Genomic DNA, 14,493 nt, shown 5'->3' with positions numbered 1-14,493 from the left:
GTTGACAGGACTGTGACAAAATTATAGGTCAGGACAGAATGACATTTGATTGAAAGATTGGAACCTTCCCATGTTTGTGCAACTGAAAACAATCCTATGATAGCATTTCAGAAAAATATGTGTCAATTATAATAATTTATGTGAGTGTGAGTCATTGGATGCAACAGAACTGTATTTTTATTGGGCTATTTATTGAATAATAAGACACGTCAATAAAATTGTGAATATTACTTTATGGGGAAATGTATGTAGGATGATTTTATTTATTTATGGATAAATCTTATTATTGCACAGTAGTTTGAAATTGTATAAACTAGCATTCCATTTTATCTGTGTTCAATGTGCTATGCCATATGAGAAAAACATCTTTGTATCTGGGATGGAGGCTGATTGTGCCACATGAGCCAAGAGTGAGGTTAAAATAATTTATTTTATCTGTGACATTTTTCATCGTTTTGTTTTTTTCACTTTATTTGTCTAATCTACAGGGAATGGGAACATCAGTGACAATGAAAGCTAATAGTTAGTTAATGATACACTTCGATGGGCACTTAGTCAGCAAAATCTGGCTTTAAAAGGAAGCCTCTGGTGGCAGTCAATCACATCCACCAGCCATGAGGGTGCTTGTACTAGCTCTTGCTGTGGCCCTCGCAAGTATGTCTTAATGCATTTTAAACTCATTTGGTTTTAATTTATCTTCATTTTTTGAAAATGGTGTTCTTAGTAGAATGAGATACTATCACTGTGAAGATGAGCAACAATTAGTTTTATTAGAGAGAAAATTATGATTCAATGATTCAAAGTAATTCTGATTCAGGAGAAAGACTAGCCTTTGCTACTGTTGTATATAATATAACCACTCCTAGAATAGAAAATAGTTTTTTCAGTTTTATCCTTTACAAATTCACTGCTTTTCTCTATATTGTGCATGTACTTTATCAGCACCAAATAACCTTCTATTTCTACTTTGCAGCTGGTAACCTTGTCAGCTTTGGTAAGTTTTTTTTACTTTATATGTCCAATATGTGATCATTCAACACATATGAATGTGTTTAACAAAACCGGTGCATAAATATTGAAAGACAATATTTTTTTCTGTCTTAATTTTGATGTTTTATTGAAATACAAATAGATTGATTAAATATACTGGGTTTTCTTGACTATTGAGGTCTGAAGGATAATTCAATATTATTGCAGCCCCAGAGTTTGCTACTGGAAAGACCTACGTGTACAAATATGAGGCATTTCTCATGGGCGGCCTGCCTGAGGAGGGTCTGGCACGGGCTGGAGTGAAGATCCAGAGCAAAGTTTTGATCCATGCAGCGGCTGCCAACACCTTCATGCTGAAGGTAAAGACCATATAGTATTGATACACATTCAAAGTGATTAATAACGTGACAGATTTGTCTTATGTTCACATATCATTCAACCTGTCACTTTTTCCTTACAGCTTATTGACCCTGAAATCTTTGAGTACAGTGGTATCTGGCCCAAAGATGTTTTCATCCCAGCCACCAAGCTCACCTCAGCCCTGGCTGCTCAGCTCTTGACACCCATCAAGTTTGAGTACACCAACGGTCTTGTTGGTAAAGTGTTTGCACCGGCTGGCATCTCTGTGACTGTGCTGAACATCTACAGGGGAATCCTCAACATCTTCCAGCTGAACATCAAGAAGACTCACAACATCTATGAGCTGCAAGAGGTATAAATTACTCATTTTCATTCAAAGTTTCACTCACAAAATGCCACAACGCTAAAACGCTAAAACTGACAAACTATATTTTGACTTTTGTGAACTAGCCTGGAGCGCAGGGTGTGTGCAAGACCCACTATGTCATCAGTGAGGACACCAAGGCTGACCGCATTCTTCTGACCAAGACCAAGGACCTGAACCACTGTCAGGAGAGAATCATCAAGGACATCGGCTTGGCTTACACTGAGAAATGCTTTGAGTGTGAGGCTGTAAGTGCAATTTCTCTAACACTTCCTGTCCTCCAATACAGTCCACTATAGTTCAGGTGTGACAATATTGTGGGTCTGGTTGTTCATGCAGAGAGGAAAGACCCTGAAGGGAGCCGCTGCCTTTAACTACGTCATGAAGCCAGCAGCCACCGGCACTATCATCTTGGAAGCAACTGCTTCAGAGATGATTCAGTTCTCTCCTTTCAACATCTTGAATGGCGCTGCCCAAATGGAGGCTAAGTACGTTGTTTAAATTAAAAAGGAGAGAGCAATAATACTATCACAACCACTATCCACTGCACAAAATGTCACACATTCCAGATTAATTGAGTGCTTACATATATTCACAGGCAAATCCTGACCTTTTTGGAGATTGAGAGGGCCCCAGTGGAGCCCATCAGAGCAGAATATCTTCACCGTGGATCTCTGCAGTATGAGTTTGGCAGCGAGCTTCTCCAGACACCCATCCAGCTCTTGAGGATCAGCAACGCAGAGGCTCAGGTACTTCAGACAATGTTCCCTCTTTTACCAGATGTTTGCTGAATCCATCCTGTACCTACAAACCATAATACGGGAAACATTGTATTTTTGTATGTTTTTTTTGTCAGATTGTTGAGGTTCTGAACCACCTGGTGACCTATAATGTGGCCAAGGTTCATGAGGATGCCCCTCTGAAGTTTATTGAGCTCATCCAGCTGCTGCGTGTGGCCAGATTTGAGACTATTGAGGCTCTCTGGACTCAGTTCAAAGCTAGACCCGATCACAGGTAACTGCAACTTTCAATCAACGAAGGGCCATGAAATAAAAATGTTATAAATAATATAATAACACAGTATTTTCTATTTTCTCTTAGGCATTGGATCCTGAACGCTGTCCCTGCCATTGGTACTCACATTGCTCTAAGGTTCCTCAAGGAGAAGTTCTTGGCTCATGACCTGACTATTCCTGAAGCTGCTCAAGCTCTGGTGGCATCTGTGCAAATGGTGACAGCCGACCTGGAGGCCATCAAACTTGCTGAGGTAAGTCAAGGTTAAAAGTGGTCTTGTGTGTTTTCAACGATGTGAAAACATGGACAAGTAATCAGTTCTTTATTTTCACCTCTCCACAGGGTCTGGCTATGAACCACAGGATCCGAGAAAATGCAGTCCTGCGTGAGATCGCTATGCTGGGCTACGGCACTCTGGTTGCCAAATACTGTGCAGAGAACCCAACTTGCCCAGCTGAGTTTGTGAGGGTATGTATCATTTGTGCATGTGTCTGATATGATTAAATTCAGTTACAGCATTAGTGACATGAATGCTTTTCTGTTCTACCCACAGCCCATTCATGAACTCGCTGTTGAGGCTCTTGCCAGAGGTGATATTGAGGAGCTCACTATCGCTCTTAAAGTTCTGGGTAATGCTGGACATCCTGCTAGCCTTAAACCAATCATGAAGTTCCTGCCTGGCTTTGGAAGTGCTGCTGCCAATCTGCCACACAGAATTCACATTGATGCTGTTCTGGCCCTGAGGAACATCGCAAAGAAAGAGCCCAAGATGGTGAGACTAGATTTTCTGAATCCTTCTATTACTAAAAGTGAAATCACTTCAGACCTATCCTGTAATGTAGTTTTGTTTATAACACCCTTCTTTGTGAATTAGATCCAAGAAATGGCTGTTCAGCTGTTTATGGATAAGGATCTCCACCCAGAGCTCCGCATGGTTGCTGCTATTGTGCTGTTTGAGACTAAGCTGCCAATGGGTCTGGTGACCACTCTTGCTGATGCCCTCTTGAAAGAAAAAAATCTGCAGGTTGCTAGCTTTGTCTACTCTTACATGAAAGCCATGACCAAGAACACCATCCCTGACTTTGCTTCTGTGTAAGGACCTGAATAATATTCACATTTGCATTTAAAAAAAATTTTTAAACATGTTTGCACCTGCAATCTCATATATTCTAATGTTCTACTTTCAGTGCTGCAGCCTGCAATGTTGCTGTGAAGATCCTCAGCCCCAAATTTGACAGACTGAGCTACCGCTTCAGCAGAGCTCTCTATTTTGATGCCTACCACAGTAAGAGGATAACCGATGAATAATTTACCATTACAGATTACAGATTAAAACATGTGGTTTGAGGGTTCTTGACTTCTTCCTGCAGGCCCCTGGATGATGGGTGCTGCTGCCAGTGCCTTCTACATTAACGAAGCTGCAACTGTTTTGCCAAGAGCCATTGTGGCCAAAGCTCGCACCTACCTGGCCGGAGTTTATGCTGATGTCCTTGAGGTGTGATGATCACGTCTTGTATGGCTAGTTTAAATAATGAAAGACTTGTCAATGTCTTAAGAAGACTTCATTTTGTAAGAGCTATACTATAGCTATGATATACTGATATATACTAATCTAATAATATGTCTATAGTATATTACACAAGTTATGTTTTCTCCTTTTGTTTAGTTTGGAGTAAGAACTGAGGGAGTTCAGGAGGCCCTTCTGAAAATCCATGAGGCTCCTGAGAATGCTGACAGGCTCACCAAGATGAAACAAGTCATGAAGGCTGTAAGTACAAGGGATGACTCCAATGCTAAAACTACTTCCTTTTAACAATAATCAAAGTTCATTTTGTTTTGTAAAAGCTACAATGCATAATTTCATTAACTGTTGTCTTCCTAACAGCTTTCTGAGTGGAGGGCTCACCCTTCAGGCAAGCCCCTGGCCTCCATGTATGTGAAATTCTTCGGACAGGAAATTGCCTTTGCCAACATTGACAAGGCTATTGTTGATCAGATTATTGAGGTACAGCATCTCTTACTGTTACACACATTATGACCTTGAAATAATCATTATATTTTAAAGTGAAAAGCTGTTGTCTCATGAGCTATTTTGTGTTTACAGGTGGCCACCGGCCCTGCAGTTTATGCTCAAGGCAGGAAGGCTTTGGATGCTCTGTTGTCTGGTTTCACACTGCATTATGCTAAACCCATGCTGGTCGCTGAGATTCGTCGCATCCTTCCCACTGCTGTTGGTCTGCCCATGGAGCTGAGTTTCTATACTGCTGCTGTGGCTGCTGCATCTGTTGAATGTAAGTACCACTGGTGTATCTTAACTGAGCTGAAATATTTATTAATAATGATACTAAAAATGAAATATTGATTGGAACTGATACTAAAAATTTGTTGTTTTTCATAGTCCAAGCCACCGTGACACCACCTCTGCCTGAAAATTTCCATGCTGCCCAGCTTTTGAAGTCTGACATTAACATGAGAGCTGCAATTGCTCCAAGGTAAACTGGACATATCTTACTTGAATAAGCTTCTTCTCATTCGTTTACCAAAATCTGTACTGTTGTCAAAAACAAAAACAAATATCATCATTCAAGGAGATCATCCTTCAAAGTCTGTATTTTCTGTCCATTGCAGTGTTTCTATGCACACCTATGCAGTTATGGGAGTGAACACTGCGTTCATCCAGGCCGCCCTGGTGTCAAGAGCCAGAGTTCACACAATTGTTCCTGCAAAGATGGAAGCAAGAATTGACATGATTAAGGGCAACTTCAAACTCCAGTTCCTGCCTGTTCAGGGCATCGATAAGATCGCATCTGCACTGTATGTACCTTTCCTTCTCCCAAGGTAAAATGTATCATCCAGTTTTGAGATTTTGCTTTCTTAAAACAATTTTTTCCTTTCTCCAACAGTGTTGAGACTTTTGCTATTGCAACAAATGTGGAAGACCTCACAGCTGCCAAAATCACACCAATGATTCCAGCTGAGGCTGCAGTACAGCTGTCAAGGGAGATTTTCTCTTCAAAGGCTTCTAGGTTGGCATCCACTCTGGCTGGTGGCATGGTGAGTTTGATTGACTGACAGCCTTTTCCAACACTAAATCCTACACTCTTCCAAAATAACATGGTGATCTTTGTTGTGGTTTTTCAGTCATCATCATCTGAAATCATTTCTGTTGACCTGCCAAGAAAACTTGCCAACAGCCTTAAAGTACCCAAAGCCTTCAAAAAGAAAATGTGTGCTGCAATTGAAACCTTTGGAATAAAGGCATGCACAGAGATTGAGTCTCGCAATGCCGCCTTCATCAGAGACTGCCCGCTCTATGCCATAATTGGAAAACATGCTGTCATAGTTGAGGTTGCTCCAGGCAAGTGGAATGGATTAAATTACTGATAAAAGTAATCGTATAAGAAATTCCTAAAAAGAAATGTATCATTTTATTTATTTAATTGCAGCTGCTGGACCAGTCATCGAGAAGATTGAAGTTGAGATTCAGGTTGGAGATAAAGCAGCAGAAAAGATCATCAAAGTGATTAACCTGAGCGAGGAAGAGGAAATGTTCGAGGACAAGAACGTCCTGATGAAACTCAAGAATATCTTGGTTCCTGGTCTGAAGAACAGAACAGCAACTTCCTCCAGCTCCAGCTCCAGCAGCTCTCACTCCAGCAGCTCTCGTTCAAGCATCTCCTCCTCTGCATCATCCAAGTCTTCCTCCAGCTCCTCCTCTCGCCGCAAGAGCAAAATGGTCGACTTTGACACCCCCATCACCAAGACATCAAAGAGATTGAGCACCCGCTCCAGCAGCTCCTCCAGCAGCCGATCAAGCCTGCGTTCAAGAAGCTCCTCCAGCAGTGCTTCAAGCAGCCGTTCATCAGTCCGTTCCAGCAGCCGCTCTTCCAGCTCCAGCTCCAGCTCCTCCAGGTCCAGCTCCCTGTCTAAGGTGAGATACAACTTCATTGCTGACATGGAAACACAGTGGAATTAAAGTATGTACAGGAATTAATCTACAAATTTTTCTGTTGCAGCAAGAACTGTATGACATGTCGTTTACCAAGAACCACATCCACCAGGTAATTTTGTGTTGTAAAGAGCATGACACAGCCACACCATGTTCTCCGTTTGAGCAGGCTAAATGTATTATTTCTCTGTTTGCAGCATGCCATCTCCTCAGCCCGTACCAACAGCAAGAGCAGTGCCTACAGCTTTGAAGCCATTTACAATAAGGTAAGTCATTAAACCACAGCATTTACAGTATTATGTGGGGAAAAAAATCTAAACTTTCATTAACATCAATCTCTGGTTTGCACATTCAGGCCAAGTACCTTGCTAACGCTGTCACTCCTGCTGTGACTGTTCTCATCCGTGCTGTGAGAGCCGACCACAAGGTTCAGGGATACCAGATCGCAGCTTACTTTGACAAAACCACTGCCAGACTGCAGGTCATCTTTGCTAACCTGGCTGAGAATGACCACTGGAGAATCTGTGCTGATGGTATGATGCTGAGCAACCACAAGCTGATGGTAAAAACTTTGATTTTTGTGACATGAATTGAGATGGAAATATGATTAAAATTTCTGCGCTTGAGATTTAACTCCGATTTAAATTTCTCTTAGGCCAAGATTGCCTGGGGCATTGAATGCAAGCAATACGAGACTGAGATCATAGCTGAAACTGGTCTTGTGGGTCAAGAGCCTGCTGTCCGCCTGAAGGTCACCTGGGACAAACTTCCAAAGAGCATGAAGCACTATGCAAAGCAGTAATGTCACAAACTAATACACATTTTCAAATATTTTTGTCTAAGTAATCAATCACTGTGCATCGTAATCACTGAGTTTATTGAAAATGCAACAGTTTGATCTTAATAGATATTTTAGATATGGCAAGGTGTGGTAATTCATTACTTTCTTTTGCATTACTTTATTTTCCTACTCACCTAACAGGTGGACATTTAAATTAACATCTATTTAAAATGAATAAAAATAACCATAACTTTGTATCTGTCCAGGATCTCTGAGTACATTTCCCGTATTGCTCATGAAGCCGGAGTGAGCCTGGCAAAGGTCAAGAATATTCATAATCAGATCAAACTGACTGTGGCTGTTGCTTCTGAGACAACCCTGAATGTTGTGCTGAAGACACCAAAGGTGTGGTTTTATTGCCCATTATTATTAATACACAGAAAATGTCATACCTCACTCAAACCGTATATGTGCTCTCTGTTTTAATTTGATATTGCAGAGGACCATTTATAAACTTGGAGTGGGTCTGCCTATTTCACTGCCACTTGGAGACACTGCTGCTGAGCTGCAAACATACCAGGACAACTGGGCTGAGAAGATCTCCTACATGGTCACCAAGGCTCATGCAGGTGAAAACATTTAAAGGAGCAGGTTTCATGTTTTTCATAGCTGAATTTTGAAACAGATCTGCACATAGCTAACTCTTTGATTTTTTTTTTTCCAGCTGAGTGCACCATGATCAAAGACACCCTAATCACATTCAACAACAGGAAATACAAGAATGAAATGCCCCACTCTTGCTACCAGGTTCTGGCTCAGGATTGCACCTCAGAACTCAAATTCATAGTTCTGTTGAAAAAGGACCAAACACTGGAACAGCAACAGATCAATGTGAAGATTGCAAACATGTAAGAACAACCAGTATTTATATCTAAATCGTGAGAACTACCCATAAAAAGATAAAGCACAATTCTAATTCTAATTTTAATAAAATTTTTCAACAGTGATATCAACATGTATCCAAAGGACAACATTGTCATGGTGAAGATCAATGGAGTAGAAATCCCCATCAACAACCTGCCATATCAGCATCCCACAGGTTTTCTGTTTTATTAAATCAAATCGAGCTGTCAACATAGATGATTCAGTTTGTTGAAAGTTAAAAATCACATAATTATACTTGTTTGCATTCATTTTAGGCAAAATTCAGATCAGACAGAAAGGAGAGGGCATCGCTCTCCACGCTCCCAGCCATGGTCTTCAGGAGGTCTACTTTGATCTGAACGCACTGAAGGTGAAACAATAAAACTTGCTTGTGTGACTTTTCTAGATTTAAACTTTTATTAATGTGCATAATGGTAATGGCGCAGTTAAAACGCAGTCCCACAAACACTCAACTGTTTGAGTTTTTCTTCAGGTTAAAGTTGTGGACTGGATGAGAGGACAGACTTGTGGACTGTGTGGAAAGGCTGATGGGGAAATCAGACAGGAGTACCGCACACCCAACGAACGCGTGTCCAAGAACGCAATCAGCTACGCTCATTCCTGGGTTCTGCCTGGAAAGAGCTGCCGTGATGCCTCTGGTAATACTGACAGTCAATCATTTATACTCAGGATGCAGAAATGCAGTACATAAAAGAAATTTACATGATAATTACAAACAACAACAAAATAACAGACTTTAATTAGATGATAGAAAAAAACAGACACAATGAATATCAGGCTTCGGTTTCAACTCAAGACTGCCATAGGTAAAAATATGTACAGGTGCATATCAATAAATTAGAATATCATGGAAAAGTTAATTTATTTCAGTAATTTAATACAAAAAGTGAAACTCGTATATTATATAGATTCATTACACACAGAGTGAAATATTTCAAGCGTTTATTTTAATTTATTTTAATTTTGATGATTATGGCTTACAGCTAATGAAAACCCAAAATTCAGTATCTCAGAAAATTAGAATATTGTGAAAAAGTTCAAAATTGTAGACTCACGGTATCACAGTCTAATCAGCTAATTAACTCAAAACACCTGCAAAGGTTTCCTGAGCCTTTAAATGGTCTCTCAGTCTGGTTCAGTAGGCTACACAATCATGGGGAAGGATGCTGACTTGACAGTTGTCCAGGAGACAGTCATTGACACCCCCCACAAGGAGGGTAAGCCACAAAAGGTCATTGCTAAAGAAGCTGGCTGTATCCAAGCATATTCATAGAAAGTTGAGTGGAAGGAAAAAGTGTGGTAGAAAAAGGTGCACAAGCAACAGGGATAACCGCAGCCTTGAGAGGATTGTGAAGCAAAGGCCATTCAAGAATTTGGGGGAGATTCACAAGGAGTGGACTGAGGCTGGAGTCAGTGCATCAAGAGCCGCCACGCACAGACGTATTCAGGACATGGGCTACAACTGTTGCATTCCTCGTGTCAAGCCACTCCTGAACCAGAGACAATGTCAGAAGCATCTTACTTGTGCCAAGGAAAAAGGACTGGACTGTTGCCAGTGGGTCCAAAGTCCTCTTTTCAGATGAAAGTAAATTTTGCATTTCATTTGGAAATCAAAGTCCCAGAGTCTGAAGGAAGAACGGAGAGGCACAGAATCCAAGTTGCTTAAAGTCCAGTGTGAAGTTTCCACAGTCAGTGATGATTTTGGGAGCCATGTCATCTGCTGGTGTTGGTCCACTGTGTTTTATCAAGTCCAAAGTCAGCGCAGCCGTGTACCAGGAAATTTTTAGAGCACTTCATGTTTCCTTCTGCTGACAAGCTTCATGGAGATGCTGATTTCATTTTCCAGCAGGACTTGGCACCTGCTGGAAAATAAAGGCTTGAAATATTTCACTAATTTTTCTCCCTTTTCCAGAGTGTTACATGAACCTTGAGTCTGTGAAGCTGGAGAAGCAGATGATCCTCCATGGTCAGGAGTCCAAATGCTACTCTGTTGAGCCTGTGCTGCGCTGCCTGCCCGGCTGCATACCAGTGAGGACCACCTCTGTCAGCGTTGGCTTCCACTGCCTGCCTGCTGGTGAGTCTGCAAGAACTCACACCTGGTTCACAAAACTGAGTTACAGCACATCTACTTGGAGCCTAACTGCTTTATTCTCTCCACTGTTGCAGACTCTAACCTGAACCGCTCTGAGGGTCTGAGCAACATCTATCAGAAGAGCTCTGACCTACAGGAAACAACAGAAGCTCATGTGGCATGTCGCTGCACTGCTCAGTGCGCGTAATCTCATTACCTTCAGTCATATTATGTTTTATTCTTAATTTGTCTGTTTGAACCATAAATGTAAATAAACTACACAAGCATGTGAAGTAATTGTTGTCTGAAATTTATTTCAAATGCAGCTGCTATATACGAAAAAAAAAACCACTGAAAACTGAGTCCTTTAAAAGATCATTCATCCATCAAACTCATTATCACACATGTTGGAATGAAACATCCCTAATAAATAAATAAATAAATAGGAAATATTTTAAACCAACAGGCATGACCTCATGTCCTCAAAAAAGTAGAAAATGAAAGCTCATCTTTCAGCAACACACTTCCTCCACAGTCTTGTTAAATGAAAACACCACTTCAATGTCAAACTTTCTTTTTTGCAATCTTTGGTGACAGAGTCACTTAACTCTAAACTATGAAGTCATGATAACCCTGCCTGGATGCAGCTCTGTATGACAAAATATGATAGCCTACTAGTTTCCCAAACAATTATCATTAAAAAGTTCACAGATCCTCTCTTTTCTATCCAGCTCTTCATATCTTCCAGTGACCTCAGTGCTCAAAAAAGCCCATCTGTACTTTTGGTTCCCACACAACAAGTCTTTAAGTCTTTAAATCTTGTTTTAATTCTACATAAATATCACATGATGTCAGACTTCTGGGCTCACTTTGCCACAGCCTTTGCTCAACAGTTCTTTTCAACCACTCAATGTTGTTACACTGTTGTGTGAGCCAGAGATTAGACAAACCACAGTCATCTAGTTTTGGTTTAACCTGCAAGACCCATGGTGACGCATATACAGCCATATTATTCAGGCTGAACAAATAGTTGTAAACTATCCAACTGCTAATGATTATCCAACTATTGGCCTCCCCAAGCAGCCAATAATTTTATTTTTAACTGCAGTATCTTCCCAGCTCCCCATAAACAGTATTGGGTCATTGCAGTCATTTTAACCTTTAAGATGTACTTTAAGGAATTTGAGGAGTAGTTTTTCCAAATATCTAATTTTTCAAACCCCTACACACATGCATACAACATGACTGGTGTAACTAACTTATCAAAAATCAAACATCTAGTGTAATATTTACAGGTAAATCAGGTTTTCTACATTTACAGAAAATGGAAAACACTGCACAGGAGACCTGCTTATGCAGCTTCTCGATGGCAATCTGAAATGAACCATTATAATTCATAATGACACCCAGATATTTAAAGCATTAAACAGTCTCTAAATTTTCTCCACTGCATACAAACCTTTGTTTGTAACTGCTTGGGATTGCTTTCTGCAACACTTCTATTGTAGAATACATAATAATTGTATTACATGTAATTTTATTACTTGTAATAAATCATAAGAATAAGCCAGATATAACTATCTATTGTCATATTAACAGGCTGACAGCCATTCTGTAGTAGATAGTCCTCTTGGTCATCATTACTGTGTTGTCAATATATATCTGTCATATGACAGCAAATATTTCAGGAGTGGTTGTGGTTTAAAATTAGAGAACGACTACAGTACTACAAAGTACTAAAGTACTACAATATACTCGTGTTCAACAGAACACTGAAGTCAGACTATTAGCTAGTTATTAAAAGCTATGTCTGATTGTTAAATATGAATATACAGCCAGCAGCCAGTTAGATCTGCCTAAATCTAAGTGTTAAAATGACACATTTCAGTTTCTGTAGGGATTACAAAGAGGTTTAGTGAACTTTTGCTACAGGTTGCTTTTGCTATGGGCTATTTTGCATTTGGGTGGAGCGGTTTCTAGTCTATGCACTAAGCTAATTAGCTAACCAGCTGCTAGATTTATAGCTTCATATTCACAAACATGAGGGTAGTATTGATTTTATCATCTCACTCTCAGCAAGAAAAGAAAGAGTCAATTAGCCTAATGTAGCATGAAGACTGGAAGCAGAGGGAAGCCTACCAGCACCTGTAAAGCTCAGTAAATTACATATAAAGACAATTTATGGTTTTATGGTAAGTTATGTGGCGTAAGGGTTTCTTAACAAATGAGAATTTATGCATATGAAGACCTTACTCACAATCTATCTATCTATCTATCTATCTATCTATCTATCACTTTGAAATAAATTTGTATTTAAAATGACAATAAATGAGGTGGCCTTTATAATCGGACAGCAGTTGGAGTCATAGTCAAAGTACTTATCCTGTATATCTGAGGATGTCCAAAAAGCAAAGTTGCAGATCCATTATGTGGCAAAAACAGAAGAAAAGTCTGTCTTTGCAGCCTTATCAGAATTACTATCTGAGAAAATGCATTAATTGGTTTGAGGGAATTTGAATAATTTCAAATGTATTTGTGAGTTAGTCCATGGGTCAGACCAGATGTCGGTACCACTCAAGGTGGCAAAGGTTACTTATAATTTTTTGAAAACATCCATGTATGTAGATAATATTTTGGTATGATAACCCCTACCCTTAGAGTAATCAGCTAATGAAGTTAACCTCCCCCTATAAAAAATTGCATTTTAGACGCTGGTGCATATCTTGGTTTAGGGTAATGTTCAAGATATTTTTCAATGTTTAAAAATATTTTTAAAGGGAACACTCTAAGCTTTCATTCAAGCCCTGTTGTGAATCTTAAAGTACAGTGGTCACTCAAGCGCTTCAAACTCACACACATTTTCCCACAATTTTCGCCTAAATCATATACTTTCTTTGAGTCCTGTGACATCAAGGAACATCAGAGACACAAAACAAAAAGATTGGAATACTCACAGGACTCCAAGGATTCAGGAAATGTATAATATACCTATATCATTTCATTTTGAGACATGATTGCAGGCCTTAAATTTGAAGAATGACTGTGTTAGAAGACCTGCAGTAACCAAAAATTACCGGATGATCCAGAACTTAGGGAGTCAGATGATGAAAGAGATGATCAGTTTGATGAGTAACACAGTGTAATGATTCTGATGGTATTTATGTAATAGTAATATTAGTAGTAGTAGTATACCTTGTGTGGTGATTCAGGACCTGGTTACCCTTGTTAATGCTGTCTAAGTGCACACAAAGCTGGATACCAGTAACATTAACGATAATATATCCCACATTGACCAAGTTTATACAAATGTCAATGTTGTTCATAGTTGTTCATAATTGTTAACTCACTGTGGTATAACTTATTATGCTGGATTTTCATTGTCTATTGGAAGAAATGCATAAAGACAAGTCTGTGACCTAACTGACTTTGGTCTGGTTACTTTCTGAGTAAAACTGCCCTTCTAATATAAGGTATATAAGGTTATTATACATTTCCTGAATCCTTGGAGAATCCTTGGAGAATTGTGTGTTTTGTGTCTCTGATGTTCCCTGATGTCACAGGACTAAAAGAAAGTATATGATTTAGGTGAAAAGTTTGGAAAAATGTGTGTGATTAAAAGTTTGAAGAGCTCCAGTGAACTCTGTATCTGTCATAAAGATTCACAACAGGGCTTGAATGAAAGCTTAGAGTGTCCCCTTTAAAATGATACCAAACACAATATTATTTAATATTGACAAATATCCTGAACATGAGCTAAGATATGCACCAGCATCTAAAATACACTTTTTCTAAGGGGGAAGTTAACTTCAACAGCTGATAACTCTAATACAGCTGTGTCTCAGGAAGGGTTATCATGCTAAAATATCATCTACAGACATGGATTCTTTCAAAAATTATAAGTAACCTTTGCCACCTTGAGTGGTACCAACAAGTGAAATTTTGGCCTCTGGCCCATGGACTAAGTATGCAGCACTAAATTATAATATCAGCGCTCTTCAGTGTTGTTGTTGAGGTCCTGT

The 14,493-nt window shown here is 39.7% G+C and overlaps 1 protein-coding gene across 1 annotated transcript; it reads left to right on the top strand.

The window, feature by feature from the left end:
* The first annotated feature begins 614 nt into the window (after positions 1 to 614).
* On the top strand, positions 615 to 10,682 carry LOC111216608 (vitellogenin-2-like). Its single transcript, XM_022738187.1, is given in 33 exon segments — positions 615 to 658; positions 1,169 to 1,349; positions 1,451 to 1,702; positions 1,801 to 1,962; positions 2,054 to 2,202; positions 2,313 to 2,463; positions 2,571 to 2,728; positions 2,816 to 2,981; positions 3,071 to 3,196; positions 3,282 to 3,500; positions 3,603 to 3,820; positions 3,916 to 4,013; positions 4,099 to 4,223; positions 4,395 to 4,496; positions 4,614 to 4,733; positions 4,833 to 5,019; positions 5,127 to 5,220; positions 5,357 to 5,542; positions 5,632 to 5,754; positions 5,908 to 6,086; positions 6,175 to 6,424; positions 6,557 to 6,667; positions 6,868 to 6,943; positions 7,033 to 7,239; positions 7,333 to 7,475; positions 7,725 to 7,863; positions 7,958 to 8,087; positions 8,183 to 8,366; positions 8,463 to 8,557; positions 8,658 to 8,752; positions 8,876 to 9,041; positions 10,316 to 10,477; positions 10,570 to 10,682. Coding segments are annotated over 33 exon segments (4,911 nt in total).
* The last annotated feature ends 3,811 nt before the right edge of the window (positions 10,683 to 14,493 follow it).

This window comes from Seriola dumerili, unplaced genomic scaffold (genome assembly GCF_002260705.1).
Source record: "Seriola dumerili isolate Sdu_G_001 unplaced genomic scaffold, Sdu_1.0 BDQW01000002.1, whole genome shotgun sequence".
In the NCBI taxonomy this organism is placed as follows: domain Eukaryota; kingdom Metazoa; phylum Chordata; class Actinopteri; order Carangiformes; family Carangidae; genus Seriola; species Seriola dumerili.
Note: the sequence above shows the minus strand (reverse complement) of the source record. Positions and strands in the feature narration are given on the sequence as shown.